General features: G+C 50.6%; 2 protein-coding genes across 7 annotated transcripts in view; both read right to left on the reverse strand.

Moving 5' to 3' along the window:
• Window positions 1–964, reverse strand: part of SIGIRR (single Ig and TIR domain containing) — a 41,434-nt gene extending 40,470 nt beyond the window's left edge. For all 4 annotated transcript variants that reach the window (XM_073347019.2, XM_073347018.2, XM_073347017.1 and 1 more), the window contains exon 1: window positions 864–964. The gene's annotated coding sequence lies outside the window, so the exon portion shown is untranslated. The remainder of the gene's footprint in view (window positions 1–863) is intronic.
• A 3,094-nt stretch (window positions 965–4,058) lies between these two features.
• The window catches only part of ANO9 (anoctamin 9), a 41,608-nt gene continuing 21,367 nt past the window's right edge, over window positions 4,059–24,299 (reverse strand). For all 3 annotated transcript variants that reach the window (XM_073347022.2, XM_073347023.2, XM_073347020.2), the window contains 14 exons: window positions 24,044–24,126; window positions 20,930–21,034; window positions 19,680–19,844; window positions 19,544–19,580; window positions 18,230–18,341; window positions 17,541–17,598; window positions 17,231–17,328; window positions 16,061–16,224; window positions 14,833–14,985; window positions 14,073–14,220; window positions 11,997–12,116; window positions 11,273–11,366; window positions 9,171–9,283; window positions 4,059–7,729 (listed from right to left, as the gene is read on the reverse strand). In XM_073347022.2, the coding sequence (XP_073203123.1) occupies window positions 7,702–7,729; window positions 9,171–9,283; window positions 11,273–11,366; window positions 11,997–12,116; window positions 14,073–14,220; window positions 14,833–14,985; window positions 16,061–16,224; window positions 17,231–17,328; window positions 17,541–17,598; window positions 18,230–18,341; window positions 19,544–19,580; window positions 19,680–19,844; window positions 20,930–21,034; window positions 24,044–24,126 (1,478 nt within the window). In that variant the 3' untranslated portion in view covers window positions 4,059–7,701. The remainder of the gene's footprint in view (window positions 7,730–9,170; window positions 9,284–11,272; window positions 11,367–11,996; window positions 12,117–14,072; window positions 14,221–14,832; window positions 14,986–16,060; window positions 16,225–17,230; window positions 17,329–17,540; window positions 17,599–18,229; window positions 18,342–19,543; window positions 19,581–19,679; window positions 19,845–20,929; window positions 21,035–24,043; window positions 24,127–24,299) is intronic.

Below are 24,299 nucleotides of genomic sequence, written 5' to 3' on the forward strand. Positions count from 1 at the left end.
GGTGGGGGTGATATTGGGGGGCTGGGCTGGCTGTGGGTGGCCTTGGGGAGCTGGGGGGCTGCAGATGACGCTGGGGTGGCTGCAGGTGGCAGGGGGGGCTGTGGGGAGCTGGGTTGGCTGTGGTGGGGTGTTGGGGGCTGATCTGGGTGGGGGTGATATTGGGGGGCTGGGCTGGCTGGGGGTGGCCTTGGGGAGCTGGGGGGCTGCAGATGACGCTGGGGTGGCTGCAGGTGGCAGGGGGGGCTGTGGGGAGCTGGGTTGGCTGTGTTGGGGGCTGATCTGGGTGGGGGTGATATTGGGGGGCTGGGCTGGCTGTGGGTGGCCTTGGGGAGCTGGGGGGCTGCAGATGACACTGAGGTGGCTGCAGGTGGCACAGGGGGGGCTGCAGGGAGCTGGGTTGGCTGTGGTGGGGTGTTGGGGGCTGATCTGGGTGGGGGTGATATTGGGGGGCTGGGCTGGCTGGGGGTGGCCTTGGGGAGCTGGGGGGCTGCAGATGACGCTGGGGTGGCTGCAGGTGGCAGGGGGGGCTGCGGGGAGCTGGGTTGGCTGTGTTGGGGGCTGATCTGGGTGGGGGTGATATTGGGGGGCTGGGCTGGCTGTGGGTGGCCTTGGGGAGCTGGGGGGCTGCAGATGACACTGAGGTGGCTGCAGGTGGCACAGGGGGGGCTGCAGGGAGCTGGGTTGGCTGTGGTGGGGTGTTGGGGGCTGATCTGGGTGGGGGTGATATTGGGGGGCTGGGCTGGCTGGGGGTGGCCTTGCGGGGCTGCAGGTGGCACTGGGGTCTGAGGGCAGCTGGGTTGACTAAGGGCCTGTTGGGGAGCTGCGCTGGCCGGGGACAGGGCCGTGTCCGGGGTGACTCCTACCTATCTCCGTCCAGGGGCCCCCACCCCGGGGGCAGCCTGTGCGGTGGGTGGGGGCGGGGAGGCTTCTTGGCACCTGCACCCAGGCACCGCCCAGTTGCCATGGGAACCCGCGCCCAGGGAGGCGGAGGGGCGGTTCCTCGCCTCCCAGCAGCCACCGCCCCGCGCGGGGCACTCTGGGGTGCTAGTCCCGCGGCAGCCGCGGGGCTGAGATTTCCAGGGGGAGAGGACTACAGCTCCCGGCATGCACCGGGCGGGGTTCAGCCGTGGCCCCGCCCAGACACCGCCCAGCCTATGGCGCAGGACGAGCTCACCTGGCGGGGCGGGGCGGGGCGGGGCGGCAGGTGCCTGGCTGGACTCAGCCTGCGGCGGGGGCGGGGCCCTGGCCCTGGCGGAGGGGATTAGGGAGCCTGCAGGTGGGAGGAGCCTCATCCACGGCACCCCAGGGGCTGCCTGTGACCGACGTCCCCACCTCCGCTCAGCCCTGGGACGCCCTGGCAGCAGGGCGGGTCAGGGGTCTCCGGCCTCGGTCCCAGAGGCCACGGGGATGGGCATGGTCTAAAAACCTAGCTACGTAGGACGGATGAGCCCCCGGGCTGCAGGAGCCAGGACTCGGGCCACTGAATTCAGGGGGTGCTGGAGCAGGACCCCCATTTTTTTTGCTTAAAAAGGTGCCCTTAAATAATGGTCAGCATCAGCCTTGCATTGTGTGGTGAGGAAAAACCATCAGCATTGAACTGTTTAGCGGTACCTGCCTGATTTAAATTGAGCCTCCCCGCTCCCAAGAGGCACTGATCTGCGGTGGGTGGGTGGAAATGAACATGGGAACCCAGCTGGGCTGAATTAAGGCAGGAAAGGAAGGGCCAGATGACAGGAGACACGGTTCTGAACCAGCATCCTGGGTCTGTGTAACTTTCCTTTCAGCGCTCCATGCTCCTGAGCATGATAGCAACCCATCCTGTGCGCAGAGACAATTCACTGCCAGAGTGAAAGCCTTGTCTTCCAGAATCAACCACTTTTATTGTGCGAAGTTGTCAGCACCGCAGAGAACATAAGAGGACACAAAGCAGCATGTGTCTCTGAGTTGATCCCTGCTGAATTGGATCAACTAAAATTCTAGCTGTGTTAGATGGGTTCTTTAATAGCTGCTGTATTCTCCCTGTCGCCTAATTAGGAGAGTGGAATTCAGCCAGGAGGAGGTGTTTCTATCCATAAGTGTGGAAAGGCAAAGAATGCTGTCAATTAATGTTAGATCCACCCCCTTCCCTCCCCACTCCAAATGATGGACTCCTCTAAAGAGCTTGGTGCCAGCATCTCACCCTGCATCACAATGTTCCTTAAAGGTGGGAATGAGATACTAAAGTCCTTTCCAGCAACTTAGACTAATGAAAAGAAAAAAGCTTTTAGGGACAAATTTTGCTCTCCTATGCAATTCCACTGAAAGCCCCAAGGTTGCATGATGATGATAGGGGTGATACTCATGTAAATCAGTAACTCTGTTGACTTCAGTAAAGCTACATTGATTTACAGCAGCTGAGAATCTGGCCCTGAGTAGAGTATGAACCTCAGGATCAGATACAGCCCTTGATTTGTACATGCAGCTCCCAGTAACTATAATAAAAGCACCATTGTGGACTCAGAGCAATGTATTTTGAAGCAGTGCAAGCTCAGATAAGCCAGCTGTGCACTTGTGCAATTGTTACATACTTAGGAGTTGTTTCTATTTATTACCTTGCCTTGCCATTCTCACTGCTGAGTTAACCCTGAGCACTTCATGGCTTTTAGATGGAGAAGCCAAACCAGAAGCTGTGATCCCTGAGACAGTGCAGTAAATAACTTTTTATTTTTATTGTTGGGTATGACCTGCAGCTGTACCAGGTTGGGCTGTGGGTTTGTCAGATTTTACAAGTTAAACAGGCTTAGGCTGATCTTTACATTAAAGGGATACCTCCAAGGAAAACCCAGCATGGCAAAAAGTGGTGGTGATAAAACTCTGCATATTACTCTTCTCTCTCACTCAGTACTGATTTGTAGCCAGTGTTCTGTTAGAGGTGCCATCTCTAAAGAGACAGGAGTCTGACTAATTGCATCCTCCTGTTCAGATTCTCCCTGCCATCTCAATTTGCTACTGTATTCTTCCTTACTTTCTGTGCTAAGCTTGTAGAATTACTGTGTACAGCTCACAGTGTTGCAATTCAGAGGTGGCTGCATTTCAGTGATGCGTGAAGGATTGACTGTGTGAAGGTGCTTTGGGATTAAAGTTGCTATATAAATGTGAGGTTAGTATTCATAGCCAACATAATGCATTTTATGGTATTAAGCCAATTCAGTAAAACTACTTACAATAGCTTTCACCAATGCCAGAAAGAGCATTTCAACGCTCTGGGCAAAATGTGTCAGGGATCCCTTTCAAATCCAAAAATATCACTACAGTAGGATCTAGTGTGCAAGTGTACATAAAAAAGCAGTTGCAACAGCCCTAATGTGGGCACAGTTATATTGATATAAAAGTGTTTCATACAGAGAAAACTTGTTCCCCTTCCCATATGGAAAAAGCCATACCGATATAAGCACCTTTTAGCACTGGATTGTACTGTTCTAACTATTTCAGATTTAAAAACAAACAACCCTCATTGAAATAATTATTGGTACAAAACCTGTGCGTAAATCAGGCTTACATCACAAGTGCTTTGAAAATGTTACCCTAATAAGTTTGTAAATGCCTAGCACAATGTATGTATTTTCCACCCCATACTGTATCATCTGAGCCCTTCCCAGACACTAACACACGTATTTTCACAACTCCCCTAAATAGTATGGGAAGTATTATCCCCATTTTACAGATGGGTAAACTGACACCAGGATTAAAGGCTGAGCTTTCCAAAGTTGGCTCAGAGATTTAGACACCGCACCTCCAAATGCCTGGGGCAGCTTTGAAAATCTCTACTGAAGTGACTCATCCCCAGTCATACAGGAAGTTTGTATCAAAGCTGGAAACTGACCCAGATGGCCCGCATCCCATGCCAATACCTTAATGACTAACAACTCTAACAAGTTCACGGTCCTGCCCTCAAGCCAATATTTAAAATGGCCTTCACATTTCAATTCTTTACCATCCAAACCCAGCCCAACTCTTTGCTTAATAAGCTGAAGCAACATCTTTTAAAAACAAACAAAGTTTATTGTATAAAACTGCCTTTATTAAAAAAATTACAATATCAGTGCACAATATTTCAAGCCACCATTACTGAGCATTTTAAAATATGGACAACATACCTGGCATCCAAAATAAGGGAGGCCAGGAAAATATTTTAAATGCCATATCAGTCTGGCGATGGCTGCATTAATGACCTGATTCAGCATGGCACACAAGCACATGTGTAACTTTAAGCATGTGACTAGTCCACTGAAGTCGAATGGGGGGGCCCTGGAGTGGCCACATTGGACTTCTGTGGACTAGTCACATGCTTAAAGTTACACACATGCCTGCATGCTAGGCTGAATCAGGGCTTGATTCCCCTGCCGTGATTCACAATCTAGTCACTTATATGTGAATAACGAATGTAGAACCTAGCATTAGCACAAGGCTGACAAATCAAAAATTCACAAATCAGGATCTTAGAAAAGCTAAGAGTTTTTTGCCTGCAAGATTCATTCAGTCACTGTGCTTAGGCCATATACTTTCTGGCATAGATTAAATACATACTTTTTTAGAGCTGATATTGAACAAGGAAAACAGGAATGACGACAGCAAGAATCAACGTCTGGAATGTCCTGTCTCCGAGTGCTTTGTTGCTCAGCCTTAATGTGGTAGGGCTGGTAGTGGATTTGCATTTAATTGGCTTGATTATTTAAGAAAACTAGAAAATCCTTAAACTACACATTGAAGACTTGTCTAAATACAGAATTTGCACCAATAATGGCATCCCAGCAGAAAAGTCTCATAGTAAAGACAGGTCACACGTTGCTAGAGGTCTATCTTTTGTCCCTCGTTTTCTTGTAGTGGCTTTTCAGTGCTTTGCTCATGCTGTGGCATTGAATAGGGTCCTACTGTGACCCTTTGGGGCCATCTATTTAGAGATGTCTTCATAGACTGCGTTATTCTGGTGATTTTTTTTTTTTTGAAAGTGCTGCCTGCACCCTTGCGTCTCCCCAGATGGCAAGGCAATCAAAGATCTCCACAGGTTTCCATGCTGCTGCATAAGGCATTAGATGGCAGTAATAGCACCACTGGAAGGCTTGAGGGCTGTACTCCAGGAACAAATGGACTGTTCCTGGCCTCCTGCCAGCATTTGAACAGGGAGGGGAGATCTGGGCAACATGACCCCAGAGCAGTGGAGGGCACACAGGTAAACAGACAGGCTGGTCCTGGCAAAGTACAGTCGGATAGAAGCTGGCATACTGCCAGCCTAGTGTGAAATGAGGCGTGCGTGAATGTCAACGTTAGTCTGCACTACTTCAATATGCAAGGAACTTTCAAAGGTGATTGGAGAATAAGTATTTCTGGGCCAGTTGTCCACTTGGAAGAACTGCAGCATGTGTGGGCAGGGAAGGTCATTTGAGTGCTCACTAGCTAACGTTAATGTGATTTTAAACCCCCGCATGTGGGCAAGCCCTATATATGAATTAAACCAATTTAGCTAAACCACTGAAACTTTGTTGCAGGAGTTTAAGTCTGTCTCACTTAGGTTTAGCTTGGCCCCGTTAAAAGGCCCCAATCCTATAACAGGCTCCAAGTCGGTGGACCCCAGCTTTCCCTGGCACTTAGTGTAAAGGGATCTTCCCACACAGGATTCACTGCAGTACTGGGATCTACCTGTGCGTTTGCAGATTTAGGAGTTTTCCACTGGGCGTGTTCCAACTGAGCTTTAGCTCTGTGACTCTGACACTAACATTTTTCCAACCTAGCTGTCAGTCCTCATTGAAGGCTGACAAGGGCCCCGATCCACAAAGGTACCTAAGCATTGTAATGCCTAGCTCTCAGGCAGCCTGCCACCTCGTGGAATCATCACCCTGAGCTAGGTGCTCAGGCTCCCCATACAAGGGCATAGGGAGAGTTAGGTGCCTATGGAAGGGATCTTCTGAAGCCAGCCAGCTTAGCGGGGAGTGGCCTAAACTAGCCAGGAGTGAAGTGCCAACAAGCGCAGGGTTTAAGAGAGGGAACCACCCTACCCCATTACTGTCCAGTGGTTAGGGTACTTGCTTGGGATGTAGGAGATTTAGGGTAAGGCCCTGCTCTGCACCCTTACCCATAGGAGGAACAACTGTGATCCAGTGGCGTAGCTGTGGGGGGAGCGGGGCAGTGGCCGCTCCCGGACTGAGCACAAGTGGCGCCTTGGCAATGTCTTGGCGCCTTTTAAATTTTCCCGCAACGCTTTTACTCACCCAGCGGCGCTCTGGGTCATCGGCAGTACTCCAGGGGTGGGACCTTCAGTGCCGCCAAAGACACCCGGAATGAGTGAGGGCCCGCTCCCGGAGTGCTGCTGGGTGAGTAAAAGCGCCCCAGCGGGTGGGCCCCCCCCTTTTTTTTTTTATTAAAGATCACTCCCCCTGTTCCCTCCACCTGGCTAGGTGGCTGCTGTAATCACTTTAGTAAAAGAGAGAAGAGCAGCTTTCTGGGTGATGGAGGTGTACTGGAGCACTGAGGTTCTCCACTGGAAGGAGGAGGACTGGTGAGACATATGAAATACAAAGGGGATAGAGAAAGTAAGCAATCTACTCCACAGTCCAGCCAGTGAGCCCAGTTTAATGACAAGTGAAGGATTAAAATGAACTACTGAAGATAAAGCCAGGTTGCCTGCCGTAGATTAGCCTGACTGAATGAAATGCTAACACAGGATCTCTGAAAGGATCCAAGGGCTGGTTTACATAGGCCAGCAATTGGTGTCACTTGCTGCGCCAGAGCAAATCCCATATACAGCTAAGAAGAGCCTCACTCTGCTTCAGTGGAACTAACTGCTGTTTGAAACTGAGATGAGCTCCACCCTTGCCAAACACAGTATTTCCTTGTGTGTACTTGGAGTTTGCAGTGGCTGGTCACCGAGTAATGGAATGAGGGCAAATTCTCAATGTAGACAAGGCCTCAAAGTGCTTTAGATATTAATTATTTAAGCTGCACAGTATCCAGGTGAGGTAGATAGGTGTCTGCCCCATTACATCAACTGAGGCACCTAAGAGGTTAATTTGCACAAGGTCACACATCAATACAGTAAGAACCAGGGATCAGCAGTCAGGAATCTGGTCTCTCGAGATCAATTCCATCTAATCAAGAAATAGGTCTTAGACATAGGATAGGAAGGAGAGTCAGCTGGACAGAGACTGTCCCTCCAAACTGGGGACAATGTTGGTACAGCAGACAGGGTAACCCCACCCATCCCCATAGACTTGGGCCTTGTATGGTATTTCCTCTTAGCAATGTGGGAGGTGGGTGCAGGGGTAAAATCGTGTCTGCCCCTGATGGTGAAAAAGCATGACAAATTCAGCAAAAAAATCTAGCCCTTTTTAGGCTTCTTTGAAAAATCGGACAAAGTGTTATGTTTGGCCAACACTGCAAAGGTTTCCGCCCAGCTCTGAGACATCTTTGAAATGCAGCATTTCTTAAAGATACCCTCTTGTTCCCTGCCACAGTGAGATTCTAAAGGATCTGCTTATGCAAGTTTACCATTGCATTGTTTCCCCCACAGTTAAGAGGCAAAGTCCAAAACAACAGGAGAGAATGAACTGCAGTTGCAAGGTTTGTGGGAGGTGCCTGTATAGTGCCTCCAAAGCCCACAGCACTGTCCTGCTGGATACTGGGTCTGCAGTCTCTGCTTCTGCCCCCTACCGTGTGCGCAGTGACTTGCTACACTTCTGTAGAGCGATCCATTATGCTGGAAGATACAGAAACAATCCAGGTTGTTCCAGTGACACCAGCAGAGTTATTGAACAGAACAATCAAAATTGAGATGAGTAAGAACCAGTGAGAAAGGCTGGTCGAAAATACTCTAGCAAAGCTATTTTACTGTGGCAAGCAGGGTTTCAATTAAAAGGCTTTTTGTGGAAAGAGTCTGCTAGTCTCAGCAAATTTAGATTATATTGGAAAAAAACCCAAACTGCGGAAAGCTAACATATTTTGATTTGGATATACCATCACAGTGTCTCCTGGAACTTGTAGTTTTGTTCCCCCATGTCCACATTCTCCTCTGCGGGCTGGGTTTCCTAGCTGGGCTACATCTCCCATAATGCAACAGGATCTGGGACTCCCATGACTTACCACTTCCCTTTATTAATAGAGGGAGACTGTGGAGCTCCATGTGAAATACAGTCCAACCCGCAAAGGAGAATGGCAGCATGACGCATCTGAACTACAGTTCCCATTGGCATTACAGCAGCATTTCTTCAGTTTTCAGCAGATATATTTAAATTTTGACTTTTCACCAAAAAAGTCAAGATTTTTCCATGGAAAGTTGAGAAATTTTCATTTCTGTGGAAGTTTTCTGGAGGGGGAAGTCCCCTCCCCAAAATCCCAAATTTTCTGACCATCTTTAGTTTTGAGTCATCTAATCCAGGGGTTCTCAAGCTGTGGTCTATGGATTAGTAAAGGGCTGTGGAGCCCTCCCTCATGCTCTGCAGAATGAGGAATGTGGCTAGCCAAGCATGGGGGGATTGGGAGGGCAGGCGGATCCCTCAGAGGTGCACTCTGTCTCTTGTATGAGGCAGTTTCCAGAATGAAAAAACTGGAGAATCACTGGGCTAATCCAGCCTCCAGGGGCCAAGGATGGATTGCACCTTCTATTCCCCAGTCTAGTTTTAAGTGAAACCCAGATAGTGCTTCCACTGCTTCCTTTGGGAGGCTAACCAATGCTTGCAGGACTCTCTTCTAAGAGGTCAGATGCCACCAGCCTCCATCTCACACCTCCTCTACTGAACAGGCAGGTTAGATGTCAGGAGGTTGACCTGTGGTAGAATTGGTAGTTAAGACCCTAGGATGCCTAGGCTTTGCCCGTGGAGTAAAGAGGACACTTGGCCAACACAGACCATTTATCATCCCTTATACTGACTCCAGCCTAGGCAGAACGTAAGCTGTTGTCAAGCCCCACCAGAGACCATTCTGTTCCACCTTTCTGCTCTGCCCACTCCTATTCAGAGTAGCCCTTTGAGTGGAGCGGTGGTTGAGGGAGAGCAGCTACTATTAATGGAATCTGTGCAGAGGAGGTGCAGTGACTAACCCCAAGGTCACACAGCCAATCAGGACAAGAGGCCAGGTCTCCTGCTTTAGATCACACTGCCTTCCAGGACCCTTCACAGCTATTCCTAGAACAATACACCAACCTGAGTTCTCTCTGTAGATTTTCATATTTTTTCTTCAGGTGCTTATTCTTAACCGATTGGGGGATGTCCGGTACATACCAGGCTGCAATCAACTTGATGCACAGAGCCACGTGCTGAAATGAGCAAGCAGAGCCCACCATGCAGTCAGAACCCGTTCTCAGGGGAGACAAGCTGTGATCAGTGACCCAGCAATGATTAGCAAGGACTAATAGCTCCATGGCCATGCTCAACTGCTATATTGGCATATACCAAGTACGCGAGCCAATCCAGTGCCCAATCCAATTCCCATTGACTTCAATGGGAGTTCGATCGGAATCAAAATACATACATACACACACACACACACACACACAGAGTGCTGCATCCAGGGATGATTTATGGGGTAATGCCTCCCATTAGGGCCCCGAATACAGGCTACTACGGGACCCCCCCAAAACATCAAACCCCCCCCCCCTCATTCCAGTCCTGGGAAACCTGGGCCAGAGAGGGTGGCAGATCAGGCCATGAGGACCCACAGTCCCTGGTTTCTCTTAGCTTTCTGTCTGACTCTGGCTGCACCCCACACTCCCTTTTGAAATGCCAGCTTTGCAATGGTACCACTCCCAGCACAGCTGACTTGAAGCTGCCCTAATTTGCTCCAGCCAAGGGCAGTGGCTGTTTTTCCTGCTAGGCAATGCCATGTCCAGGTGACTAAAGGGCAACTGGCAAGTGAGCAAGGGACTAACAGCAGGAGTGAGTGATTGTCAGCAGGGGCACAGGGGTAGGGGAGAGGGAAAGCGATTGTTGGACTAGATTGATAACTGGTATATTTCTGATATAAGAAATTTAAGAAAAGTGACTCCACAGCAGACCCCAGAATTTGGCCTGACCATTAGAAAGAAACATGTTTCTCAGCCACCCTGCTGAGTCTGTTGATTGAAATTGTCTGTTAGTTTTACAAGATCAGTTTTAATTGTAGAAGCACATCCAGAGACAAAGAGATTGTTCTAAAAGTAACAAGATAACAGCTGTCCTTTATGGCTGGTATAACTTTGTTTTTCTGAACTCTGGAATAAGATGTGTGAACCCCCCACTCTTGCATGCTTATCCTGTTAGTTTCCTTTTAGATATAACAAGTGGGATGAATAGACTTATTGAAGTCTTACAGACTGATTTTAGAATGGTTATGTTAAAGGATGAGTAGGTGATAGAATGCAGATGTGACAAGATATATGTTGGAGTGTGATTGTATGTATGATTTAATGAGGAACGAAAGATTAAAGGTTGAGGTGCCAGCCTTAAAATAGGACCATCTGGCTGAAAAATACAGTGGACAAGATAGCCTGATAACCCTAAGGGCATACTTGCCCCAAGAACAGGAGGGCAGAAGAACAAGAGAACATACTGTCATTCCGTCATTGCTGTGTCATCTGCGTGAGACCAGTCATTGATTACCACTTCAAACATGAGAACAGCATGACGAGGCAAATACATGAGGATGGATTCCTGTAAGAACAGACCCTGAAGACTCAGGACTTTGGGTCTGATTCTGCAAATGAACTTCTAGGAGCATCAGATGCGCATCTGATAAGGCCCTGCTCCCTCTTTGTGTCCAGGCCACCTGGCCAGTGGCTTGGCACGAGCAACTCTAAGGCTGGTAACTATGATAACATCCTTGCAGAACCTGTGTGTGTATAAATGACCGTGTGAATGAATGTGAAATTGAATGGAATGTTATAGGTATAACTGACGGCTTACTATGATTCTTTCTGTATTCACAACAAACATGACATTTTGCCTTATCCCCTTAAAATAAAAACCATCAGGATCTTATTAATTGGTATAACATTATGACAGTGTGGGTGAGTGCAGGAGAACACGGGGGAGGGTCTGAGCAAAGGGGCAGTGCCAAAATAAAGGAGCTAATTGCCTCATTGAAGAGGTCAGGCGGGGGACAAGAGAAGGAAGCCAGTGCGGAAGCAGCACCCTCAGAGTGCCCAGCCAAGCATGCTCACACTCTCCACTGCTCAATCACTCCCCAGGGAAGAATGTGTGACTCTTTCCCCCACTGCCTCAGTCTCCTTCCCCATGCCGACCCCAGAACCACCATCCACAGCACCCACCTCAAACAAAATAAGGAAGGCGAGCCGAGCCGCGAAAACGTGCCAGAACTGAACAGAGTAGTTGTAGTCATCGGAGTTCCTGTAATCCCGGTACCTACAGGACAACACCCATCAGCTCTGTGTACACTGCCCATCAAATCCCATCCCCCACTGGTCACAGTCCATCTGTCCGCCCCCCCCCCCCCAACTGCGAGTCACAGGAGAGGCTTACTGGTTCATTTACTCCCTTTCCCTCTTGGCCCCAGGGCAGCCTTGTTCAGTTCAGGTATAGACGGCTGAGGCAATACGGCTTCCTCCAGCTGACCATTCCGTTGTCCACTCACAGATCCCCAGCTGGCGTAAAGCAGCATAGATCCATTGATTTCAGGGGATCCAAACTGATTTACACCAGCTACAGATCTTGTCTTTCGCTTTCCCAGTAAGTGTGGGAGCTGAAGGGAGGCATGCCAATGTTACCTTAAAACATTCAAGATATTTTTTGTAGACGATATTTGCAATATTTGTTGGGGATGGGAGGGAGGGTATTACTGTGAGGATGTGTACAGGGGGGCTGGAACAATTTGTATAGTGGGGGTGCTGAGAGCCATTGACCCAAACTGTACACTATGTATATAATGGAAACCACTTCATGCCAGGGGGTGCAGCAGCACCTCCAGCACCCCTAGTTCCAGCACCTATGGACATGTGTGACTGGATGATGATCCATGCTATTGTCCCCTTTTACCTGCATTCTGTGATCCCACTCCTCATAAAATCTGGAAGCTTTTCGGGCAGCTTCATCTGCCACTCAAAGTCCTGGACACGGAACACCGAGAGGCTGTAGTTGATGTAACCTGTCAAACAGCTGCATAGGGAGAAAACATGGCACTAGACAGTGGCTCAATAGTGCTCCAATGGGGTCGTCCAGGCAAGGATACCCAGGTGAGGATTAGAAGAGATGGGCATCTTTAGCTTGCTTCCAGGCAGTTCTTTTCAGGGTGGGAATCTAAGTCCTGATCCTGCTCTTGTTGAAATTAAATGGCAAAAGCCCCATTGACTTTGATGGTGCAGGAACAAGGCCTCAGAGCTGCTTATTAAAAATCATAAAATTACACAGTGTTTCCTAAGCATAAGAACTGTCTCTGCAAAGTGCTGAGCACCTTCAACTCCCTTGGGGGCCAAGGGCTCTTATTAACTCCCAGGACGTGCTCAGGCCCCGGCATGAATGGGCCTATAGCTCAAGAAACATTCCCCATCCCAGAGAGCAATGTAAAGGGCTGATTCTGGATGTTGCCCAGCACCCCGAGTTCCCAGTGAAGTCAAGGGAATGGAGGACACACTACCTTGTGCAGGATCCAACTCAGAGACAAGACAAGGCATGGAATGCACAGGGAGGAGAGATTGTTGGTGAAAAGGGAGAAGGGATGGATTTTTGGAGCAGTGCAATTTAAGGGGGTGGGATTTAGAATCATAGAATCTCAGGGTTGGAAGAGACCTCAGGAGGTCATCTAGTCCAACCCCCTGCTCAAAGCAGGACCAACCCCAACTAAAGCATCCCAGCCAGGGCTTTGTCAAGCCAGGCCTTAAAGACCTCTAAGGATGGAGATTCCACCACCTCCCTAGGTAACTCATTCCAGTGCTTCACCACCCTCCTAGTGAAATAGTGTTTCCTAATATCCAACCTAGACCTCCCCCACTGCAACTTGAGACCATTACTCCTTGTTCTGTCATCTGCTACCACTGAGAACAGTCTAGCTCCATCCTCTTTGGAACCCCCCTTCAGGTAGTTGAAGGCTGCTATCAAATCCCACCCCCCCACCCCCCCCTTCTCTACTGCTGACTAAATAAGCCCAGTTCCCTCAGCCTCTCCTCATAAGTCATGTGCCCCAGCCCCCTAATCATTTTCGTTGCCCTCCGCTGGACGTTTTCCAATTTGTCCACATCCTTTCTGTAGTGGGGGGAGGAGTGGAAGGAGAGAGAGAGAGGGTGCTTCTTAGAGAGGGGCTGAGAGACTGTTCCAGGCTGGGACTAATCCACTCTTTTACTGCTTGACCAAACCACACAATTAAAACAATCAATTATTGACTCCACATGTAGAGAATTAGATCACATTGTAGGAAGCGGGTAGCCCAGTGTGAAAAACACGACCAAGTGCACTCTTGCAGTGCTAACAGCCGCAGTTAACAGCTGTTTTTACACAAAATGTAAGAGCTTCCCTATGGATTTCTGTGTGGATTACTTTAGTGTCTATTTCAAAAGTAGGCATTAATTAGTCTGAATAGCCAGAACGGCCAGCAGCCAGTGAATGGGTATCTTTTTGGTAGTCATCTGAGCACAATTAGCAGGTGTTTGCATTATTTGTGTACAAAGCAGATACCAACTTGTCAACAGATCTGCTCTGTGGAAATGGGAGTGGAAAATAACTTTGGCTGCAGTTCTTGCTCGTCCCTCTAGAGATCACTACCTCACCTGTGCCAAATCTGGCTGGTTCTTTATCCCTCTGCAGGCTTCCCAATAGCCTACTGTGCGTCTTAGAGCAAGGACTGCTGGGAAGACCATGCAGCCTCACATCCTACAGGCTCAACTCTGGGAGCAGCTGCAGTTCCCGGAACTCGTGGGGACCATCCCAAGAGCCACAAGGAGCGAGAGGGAACGTAGGGTAGCAGCAGAGCTCCCAAGGTCCTGGCTGGGCTTTGCCGCCCAGTGGTGCTGGGAGAGATGGCTTTCCCCGTGCAACAGGGACAGGCTCACTCAGACGCAGAAAGCGAGCAAGGTGGCCGCGGTTCTGGAAAGGCTGTGGCAGTTGTGGGGTGACACTTACTTGATATCAGTGCGTTTCTGCAGCTTGCAGGGGCTGTACGTGTATTTGTAGACCTGCATGGGGATGAAGTCTGAGGTGATGGCGATCACCAGGCCGTTGCCAATGACGGCCAAAATACCAATGGCCTCCAGAACCTGCAGCCAGATGCCTGAAAGAGAACAGAAGTCAGAGACACGCCCAGCTAGGCATACCCACAGCTGCGTTGGTGGCCAGGACACTGCTCTGCGAGCTTTGCCATTGCCATGAATGGGAGGAGGATTGGGCTTGACCAGGCTGATCTCTGGAGTTGTGCTCTGTGGGGCACAGCGGGGTGGCCCAGCACAGCAGCCGTGCATCAGTAAGAGCACTACAATGATGAGCCTTACCCAGTACCGTATCCACCCACTGAGGCGGGCGGACGGGCTGCGTATGAACGTGAGGAACTAGCAATGCGTCTTGGCCAAAGCAAAGCGTATCTAGATTCTACCCATGCCTCTACAATGCGCCTCAGTCCCGACTTACAGCCCCCCTGCTGTTCCAGTCCTGCCCCTTCCCCCCAGCTCTTCAAATGCACCCTCTATCTCTAACTGTCCCCTGGAACAGCAGAAACGGGAGCAGACAAATGTTCTGGCACCGTGACTTAGGGAAAGAGTCGGCTGCAGTAGTTAGTGCCATTGTTAAGTCTTGGGGTAAGATTAGCCCTTCCCCCCCCTCCCCATAGTGCCTTCTTTATTGGGCCCATGCTCTTCATGGAGAGCCCCTCCCCTTGGCCCCTGCTCACCGATGTCTTTGGCTTTCCTAGGCACTATGCGCCTGTGCAGCTGCACCATCTTGATGGCATCCAGCCGGATCTCAAAGAGGTTATTGAAGAAGGCCAGTAGCGGGGCGAGGGGGAAGGCAGCCACAAAGATGGTGGTGAAGCTGTACTGGATCACTGAGAACAGGACGAAGCACAGGTACCGTGAGGGAGCTGTGGGGACATCCAGCTAGACCACAGGTCCAAGTACTTCCTGTATGCGCGATGCCTCAGAGCCGGATGTTGGCATGGCAATGTGAGAGGATGAGTCAGACTCCCCCTCTAGCCCTCCGTGTGACCTGCTCACTTCATGGCTGTAGCCATAGAAGGGCGGGGCGGGTGGGGGAGAGAATCAGGAGCTTCACGCCCAGTTCTACTTTCTCCAACGCCATCCATGCAGGAGTGATCCCAGAGGGGTGAGACCTGTACTCTGCCCCCATTCCCCAAAGTGCAGGCTCCTTAGCTGAACAGGGATGGGGGGAGGAGAGGGGAGAGTAGTAGCTAGTGGTCACAGCCAGTACCCAAATGCTACCAGAAGCAAGGGCGGGACAGGGCAGGAAAGGAATTGGCCGTCCCTGAGGCACAAATCCTTCCCAGGCCGCACAGTTACCTGCCAGATCTTGCTTGGGGCAAGATATGTGTGAGTGACCCCTAGCAGGTGTGTGAGTGAATCTGCCCAGTCTGTGCCCATTTCTCCCTGGGCTCTGCAGTCTTAGCACAGGGATGGGCTACAGACTGGGTGAGCTGCAGGGCTGGTTCCCTTGCACCTTTCCCTCAGTGGTGAATGCAGAGTCACCAAGCCTGACTGCGTTCCACAAGCAGAGACCTAGGACCTGCCCCCACTCCCAGGGATGTGAATGGGCGTTTGGTATTACTGCTCTGTCACAGGGGTGGCCAGTTTCTCTCAGAGGAGCCCCAGTCCAGCTAGCTGCAAGGGTATGACACCCCCTTAGCCCCAACATCAGGAACTGGACCCCGAAGCAGGAAGCATGGTCACGCCCTGCTCCAGGGCATTCAGAACACCCTTTGTGTACTGGGTGCAAGGAAACCTGGGTTGAAGCAGCAGCTAAAACCTGCTGCCCCTGGAGAAAAACTGACCCCAAGAGAAGAGGCAATGGGAATGGGCAGGCGTGTGCCCAGAACACAGCACCGGAGAACAAAGGCATTCCCTGCTGCCCACTAGTTACACCTGTGACCCCAGAGCGCCACATACTCATTTCCAAGAACTCGTCGAACAAACTGAAGACATTGACCTCGCTGAGTTGGTAGTTCTTGAGCCACTGCTCCTTGCAGGAGTCCTGGGGTCCTTTCTCTGTGTGAACTTTGTCTTTGTTCGTTGGGTTGGCAAGCGACTTTAGGAACCTTAATTTTAGCCAGCTGCAGGGACAGTAACACAAAGGCAGAGGGGTGAGGGATATATGCTAAAGAGCCAAGTGTGGGGGCTACCAGAGCAGCTCCCTGCACTGGGCCAACGGTTACACCTCTGGAACACCAACATGGAGACTTGAGCAGTGGGTTGGTTCTGTGGTAGGGTCTCACACACACACTCTCCCCTTTCCTCTCTCTCAAACACCTTCTGCTGGTGTGATTGGGGGAATTCGTACTGATAGCAGAAGGCAGTTTCCATCTATAAGATGGCCCAATAGCTGTAGTTTACCTACGGCCTGACTGTGAATCCCGTTCCAACATCGATGAGCATGTACTCATGAGACTAATCTTACTAAAAGCAACAGGGCTATTTTGGTGTAACTGCTCCCCAAGACAAGTAAAGTTGGGGCCTAAAAATTCAGGAAGTGGCAAACATACTAAATAGCTCGGAGGGCCATTCCAAATGTCAAAGAAAATTATTTTTAAAAGAAAAATGGAGTGAATATTTAGAGTTGGGTCAAGGTGCCAGGTAGAGCTAGGCCAAGCTTTTCATGGGGAATAATTTATTTAGTGAGTTCAGCCCTTTTTCTGTCTGACTTGTCCAGGCGCAAAGCCCCATTTGATTTATTTGTTCTTTTCTCAAATCGTTTTTGTGACTAGGTCTGAGCTGAACTCTGCGTATGGACCTTCCAATCCATGGGTCTGTATTCGGAATGCACTATTCTGGCTCTGTGATTAGGCACACTGTCACACGGTATTGTTCCTGTCCCCTGACCGGATCTACTTCAGAGACTACAACTTCCTTCTCCAGAGACAGATTTCATTCTCATGAAGAGAATTTGCTGACTGAACTTATCTCAGCAACTGGCCTCACACTCGCTTTCCCCAGACACTGCCTGGGGGAATCCCAGTTAAAGTTTGTAATCAGAGCAGAGTGCTTCTGCAAGCAGAAATGTACAGTTCAGACATGTGAGCGCATCCTACTGGCCTAAGTGCCTAGGGTGTGCTGACTTACGGGGTGAGGTACTCCACCAAGTTACTCAGGGTCTGCTTGAGGGTCATTATGATGGCCATCTGGATAAAGAGATCAGTGATGCAGCCACTGGGGTGGCACTGCAAAGAGAAGAGAGTTATACTGTGCGGATCAGATGGGCTGGCTTTGGGACAAAGGGCTGGGTGCTAGATACATGGGCCAAGAAGAACCTGGAGTGATTGGAAGGGTTGTACTGGGTAGAAGGAAGCAATGATTTTAACAGAGACAGTGCCAGGGATGTGGTGGGGAAGGGGCAGAGAGGGCATTAGAGCACTATGGACAATTTACTCACCTCCTCCAGCCTCCACTTGCCAGCTACGCGCACATAGTTCCCAGGACGGCCGTTAATCCTGACCAGGAGAGTGCAGAGTTAAATAGGCCTGACGCTAATGCTCTTAGCACCTCCCTCTGTAAGCAGGGAGCTGGGAGGGTAATGACTCCCCCTGGGACAGACACCGAGGCACCAAAGGGGAGAGAGAGAGGCAGGTACAGAGACTGAAAGAGAGAGGGGGTGGGAGATAAACACAGGCGGAGTCAAGCGCACCAGCCCAGCAAGAGAGGGACAGACAGAAACCGAGAGAAAGACGAGCCGAGAGAGGTGGAGAACTACACCCCCAGCCCAAAAAACAAGGGTGAAATCCTGGCCCCATTGAAATCAATGGCAAAATTCCCAGTGACCTCCAGGGGGCCAAGATTTCACCCACAGAATCAACATCCAGGAAGTCAGGCTACAGGAGCCCTCTCTCACTCACTCACTAGCAGCACCAGCCTTCTTTATCCCTGCCACCAGAGCAGCCAATCCCCTCCCCCTGCAACGAATGGTTAGAAGCACCAAGCAAACCTGACTGGGTTTATGGGCCTCCCTAGGGTGATTGGCCCTGGCTGTGTGTTACAGTACTAATGCAGACCTCTGCCCGGGGTGAATGGGTACAGCTCCTTCTGTGCCCAGTGACCCCAGCTGGGGACCTGGCCAGGGCTCACCTTCCCAGGAAGAAGGCGATGTAGATCAGCGAGGAGAAGTAGGTGAAGAACTGGAAGGTGAAGATTTTCACAGTGAAGATGTTCTCACGCTCCGAGAACGTCCGCGGAGTCTCTGGAAACGGGAGCGCAGGTGGGTGGGTTAGTCACAGCAGCAGGAGCCCGCCACCCCCTGCCCCCAAACTTCTTGGGCAGGCACCTTCAGCCCGTCGTGCTTTCATTCCAAAGCACTTGGGCCTTTTAGTGACCCAGACTCCCCCGGACCTGAACCTGATCCCCTGGATTTGTAGCCCAAGTTCTAGTAAACCTCAGCAATCCCAGGACTTTGACACAGTGATCCATGTACTTGTGGCTTCTGTTATGGCAATCAGCTGTGCCGGGGCTACACTCAAACTAGAGCTGGGAAGGCACCGATTTCACCAGCTCTCCAGCAGCTGCCCTGGCTTCCCGTTAACGTCGGGGTGCAATCTGACATGCTGCCTTGGCTCTCTGAAGCCCTGCTCTTGGCTCTCTGCCAGACTCACCTCTCTTTACATGAGGCTTGGTAGCAGCGGAGATCAGAATGGGGGCTGGAGCAGAGAGTCCCTCTATTTAACTATCTGATGCTAGTGGCCTCCCAACGGAAAACCCTTGACCCTGGACTTGCTCCCGGCCTGCTGTGCTCATTAGAGTTCTGGCCAGGGCTCACTTCATTTGCCTAGGGGACAGAGGTGGTGGTGGTGGCGGCAATTCCCTGCTCTTTGCTGGGCAGTACAGCAGCGGTTCTCAACCAGGGGTCCAGGACCCCCCAGAGGGCCTCCAACAGGTTTCAGGGGCCAAGCAGGGCCAGCATCTGACTCGCTGGGGCCCAGGGCAGAAAGCCAAAGCCCCACCACTTGGAGCGGAAGCCCAGGCCCCTGAGCCCCGCCACCCGGGGCTAAAGGTGAAGCCTGAGCCATGTAGCTTTGCTGGGGGCCCTGTGGCGTTGGGCCCCGGGCAATTGCCCTGCTTGCAACCCCCTAACACCGGCCCTGGCTTTTATATGCAGAAAACCAGCTATTGCGGTCCAGGTGGGCCATGGAGTTTTTATAGCATGCTGGGGGGGGCCTCAGAAAGAAAAAGGGCGAGAACCTCGGCCGTCCAGGAGCTAGGTGGCGTTAGCATATTTCAAGATGTTCTGTACGAGCAGCTGTGAGGGCCAGAGCGAAAAAGCCCATTGACATCAATGGGGAGACTAGGCCCCTTTTAGAGCTCCACCAACAACGGTCAGGATGAATCCAGCCAGCGGCGCTGGAGGATGCTAGATGCAGGGTGAATACAGCATGCGCTTTGCCTTACCCAGGTCACAGAGAAAGAGCGCCACACGCCTGTTCACCTGCAACACAGGAGAGGGAGGGTGAAAGGGGAGAAGGGACGGGCAGGGTGTTTGATTGTGGGAGAACGAGGAGGGCTTCCACCACGCAGCGCTCCGTACCTTGGTCATGATGATGATGGTGATGTAATGCAGCACGGCCCCCGTCATCACCGCCACGGTGCTGGCCCGTTCTCGGATGAACTCGAAGTTGCTTTGGGTGAAGACGACAGTGGCCACCACCCGGTAGATGACGAGACCGTGGGCGATGCCAATGAGCACGGTGATCTGGGAGGGCAGCATGTCGTCAGAGCTCTTGCGGGGATTAGAAATGGGAGGAGCAGGGGAGGCAGGTAATGAAGGTGGATGGGGAAACTGAGCAAACTGGGTGCATGGGGGCGGAAGACTTAAATGCAGCTAGAGGATGGGTTCTGTGTGCTTAACAGCTGCAGGTCAAGATCCAGGCCCTTAGTGCCCACTCCCAGCCTGCAGGATGGAATGCCTGTGCCCGGCACAGTTTCTGGGAGGAGTGAAGTGATTAATACAGAGGACATTGACAAGCAGTGGAGGTGGAGGAACAAGTGCGTGCATGTATGGTCCGACGTTGCTGGCATTCCCATTGTGGACTCTGCCCCCCCGCCATTGTGAGTAGCATAATAGTCACCCATCCTGTTTCTGTCCCCACTGACCCCCTGCCCCAGGTGTACAGTCTGGATAGGTTTTCCCTACACCATTTCCCCTGTAGCACAGCATGTAGGAAGGGATGGGTGCTGGGACTCTCTCTGCCGCAGCACGGCAGAATGGCAGGCAGCTGGCCCGTGTCAGTGAGCTCACAGGAAACAAACTGGCCTTTTCCGTGCAACTGGCGGCCTCCCTGCCATCCCCGTGTGAGTTTAGTGCCCAAGTGACAGCCCTGTAGACTGAATGCGCCCCCCGCCCATCCAAAAACCAGGCAGAGGACATGCAGCCGCAGTTCACGTTTTCCACAGAGTGACTGCCCCGCAGATGGGCTTCACTCCTCTCTAGTAGCGGGCTAGGAACGCACGATCTGCAGGCCCACTCAATCCATGCCCGCTCCGAGACTGGGCCAGTTAATGCAGACTCATCTGTGGGGGCGGGTTTTAGGAACCAGACCGAGATCACTACATAGGCCGCCAAGCAGCCATACAACGGCGAGGACTTGAAATCTCCACCACCCTGGGCCAGAAGCCACTCGGCATCTTAGAGCTGAAAGGCTCTGCAGTCCATCCCCGGCCCCTGAAGCTATTCAGGGTCCTGTCCCCCTCAAATGCCTTTCCGTGTCATTCACGCTTATAGCTCAATGCTGTCGAAATCCCCAAGCCCGTGGAGGTGTCTGAGCCAACAGCACGTACCATAAGCAGGACTAAGAGAAGCAGGATAGTGCTGCGGATATAAGAGTGCTGGTACTCCTTGAGGGTATGCTCGGGGTTATTGATCAGCTGCAAGGCCAGCTCCTCCTGGGGATGGGGGGAAAAGAATATGCATCAGAGCCATACACTAGGGAAAAGCAAGCCAGGGGCAGTGTAGTGCCTCGCATCTGTCAATGAGATGGAAGCATGCGATGAACCGGACATGTTCTGGCAGGGCAGAAGAGGGACAGGACTTGTAGCAGATCCTAAGGTAGCTTCTTCACGTAGCCTGCATGTCAAAGCCTGACATCTCCCAGCCTGGCTAGCACAGGGTCTCCATAACTTGGCCTGGATTGGACATTCCTAGAAATGGCTGTGGGTTATATCATGCATACAGGCATGTTTCAGACTGATCTGATTGACCCCAGTCTTTATAAACAGGAGTGACAGTAGTTCCTGTGCTGCGCCCTAATGCATAGCCTGCATCTAAAACCCTTTCAGGGAAAGGACTTCAGGGGCCTGCGCTCCTTTCCTAATAAAGACAGGAAGATCTGGGGGCACCTCTCCTACAGCAGAGCCTCAATAATCCCAGTTCAGATTCCTGCAGCGTGAGGGTCCCCCTCTGCAGTACCAGCTAGGATCGCAGGGGTGAGTGTCCTCCCAGCATTGCCTTTACTAGCAGCAGTAGGAACAGAAATTTTCCATATGCCTGTACACAGCCCAGCATTCACCTGCCTACTGGCAAGGGAGACAATGGCACAGGGAGGGAGTGAAGTTTACTGTGTGCAGGTCTGGTCTCCCATCTTTAAGAAGGATACATTCAAACTGGAACAGGTGCAGAGAAGGGCTACTAGGATGATCCGAGGAATGGAAAACCCACCTTATGAGAGGACACTCAAAGAGCTTGGCTTGTTTAGTCTAACCAAAAGAAGGCTGAGGGGAGATAGGATTGCTCTCTATAAACACATCAGAGGGGTAAGTACCAGGGAGGGAGAGGAGTTATTTAAGTTAAAGTGTCAACGTGGATGTGACGTTACACTCCATATTCTTCATAGAAATATTGTTATGATGGGAATATGGCATAACTAAGATGTTTTATGCAAGATGGGTCATGTGAGAGATCATTGGAAAGGTTCTGATTTACTGAATGTGATTCTCCAATTTGTGGGCATGTATCAGCTCTGTATCTAAAGTTAGGAATATGGACTATGTAACAATTACAGCTGGGCGTGCATTTGGGAGACACCCACCAGACAACAGGCCATCAGACTTGATAGGCCATTAGGAAGAAACAACAAGACTATGAAGATACTAATCTCTCCTTCTTGTAGCTGTGACACTAGTAGGTCAGGTGGTCCTGTCACCTGACACTTAGACATCATCTTGGACTTCTAGTAATTTTCCACTAAAAGGAGAGGGGGGTGGGTCAAGTTTGGGAAACAAGAAGATTCCCGCCTTACGTAAATCTTATTTAAGGGTGGTGAGGAAGGCAAATGGGACTTTCTTCTTGGACAGGCAGACAACGGAGTAAAGACTGTGAAAGACACCTGAAGGGAAGGCAAGGGGGGAGTCCAGACTGAGATAGGGGTCCAGTCTGGAACTCTAAGCTACAGAAACTTTGCAACCTGCCTAAAACAACATTTAGGATAAGAAATTACATTTTGTAACCTGAAAAGGAGTACTAGTGGCACCTTAGAGACTAACCAATTTATTTGAATATAAGCTTTCGTGAGCTACAGCTCACTTCATCGGATGCATACTGTGGAAAGCTCACTTCATAGGATGCATACTGTGGAAAGTATCTTCTACACTTTCCACAGTATGCATCCGATGAAGTGAGCTGTAGCTCACGAAAGCTTATGCTCAAATAAATTGGTTAGTCTCTAAGGTGCCACAAGTCCTCCTTTTCTTTTTGCGAATACAGACTAACACGGTTGCTACTCTGAAACCTGTCATTTTGTAACCTGTTTCTTGAGTATATTAAATTTAGCTTGCAGATTTTGTTTTCTTTGCTCAATAATCTGCTTTGTCCTATTTGTTATCTCTTATATTCACTTAAAACCTGCCTTTTATAGTTAATAATTTTGTTTTGTTTATTATTAAACCCAGTTTGTGCAATTCCTAACTGGGGGGAAAAGAAGTTATGCATCTCTCTCTTTACATTGAGGGAGAGAGGGAATTTTTTTGAGTCTGCGCTGTGAAGCTCTTCCTGTACAGCGCAAGACAGTATTATTTTGGGTGTGCACATGAACACTGGGTGAATCCTCTCACACCGAGCTGTTTTCAGTCTGGGTCTGCAGCGGAGTGTGGCCCTACCTCTGTGTGTGCTGCAAGAGGCCGGAGAGCCTAATTCAGCAAAACAGGGAGAGGGAATCCAGGCTGGTGGAGCAGGAGGAGGGCCTCAGCGAAACCCCAGTACATCAGGTGGCATCCCAAGGGGATCTAACCTGTCACAGTGGAGGTAAACTGGCCATCAACAAGTTTAGGCTTGAAATTAGACAAAGGTTTCTAACCATCAGAGGAGTGAAGCTCAGGAGCAGCCTCCCAAGGGAAGCAGTGGGGGCAAAATACCTAACTGGCTTCAAGACTGAGCTTGATAAATTTATGGAGGGGATGGTATGATGAGATTGATTACAATGGCATGTAGTCAATCTGCGACTGCTAGCAGCAAACATCTCCAATGGCTGTTGATGGGACACTAGATGGGGAGGGCTCCGAGTTACTACAGGGAATTCTTTCCCAGGTGTCTGACTGGTGGGTCTTGCCCACATACTCAGGGTCTAACTGATCACCATATATGGGACCAGGAAAGAATTTTCCCCAAGGTCAGATTGCCAGAGACTGTAGGGGGGTTTTCACCTTCCTCTGCAGTATGGGGCATGGATCACTTGCAGGTTTAAACTAGTGTAAACGGTGGATTCTCTGTAACGAAGTCTTTAAACCATTATTTGAGGATGTCAGTAACCCAGCCAGAGGTTAGGGATCTATGACAGGAGTGGGTGGGTGAGGTTCTGTGGCTGCGATGTGCAGGAGATCGGACTAGATGATCATGATGGTCCTTTCTGGCCTTTAAGTCTATAAAGAGGAAGACAGTGCAAAGGAGAGACTTATTCTCACCTCATCTTCATCCCACCAGTACAGTTCCCAGTCACTAACCACCTCAGCCCTTTTCCTCTTCCACAGCTCCAGGAACACGGTGGCTGTAGGTGAAACCACAGAACAGTGTGGTCAGAGCAGCAGAAACTCCTCTGCCCCATGGAGACATTGACTTAACGAAGCAGTCACAAGAGCACATGCCTTTCCTGCAGGCCAGATAGGAGAGGCGCTGCTAAGCATCCAGGTTCTCCAACGTGGAGGGAAGCAGCCTGGAGCC

Source organism: Lepidochelys kempii, chromosome 6 (assembly GCF_965140285.1).
Source record: "Lepidochelys kempii isolate rLepKem1 chromosome 6, rLepKem1.hap1, whole genome shotgun sequence".
NCBI lineage: Eukaryota > Metazoa > Chordata > Testudines > Cheloniidae > Lepidochelys > Lepidochelys kempii.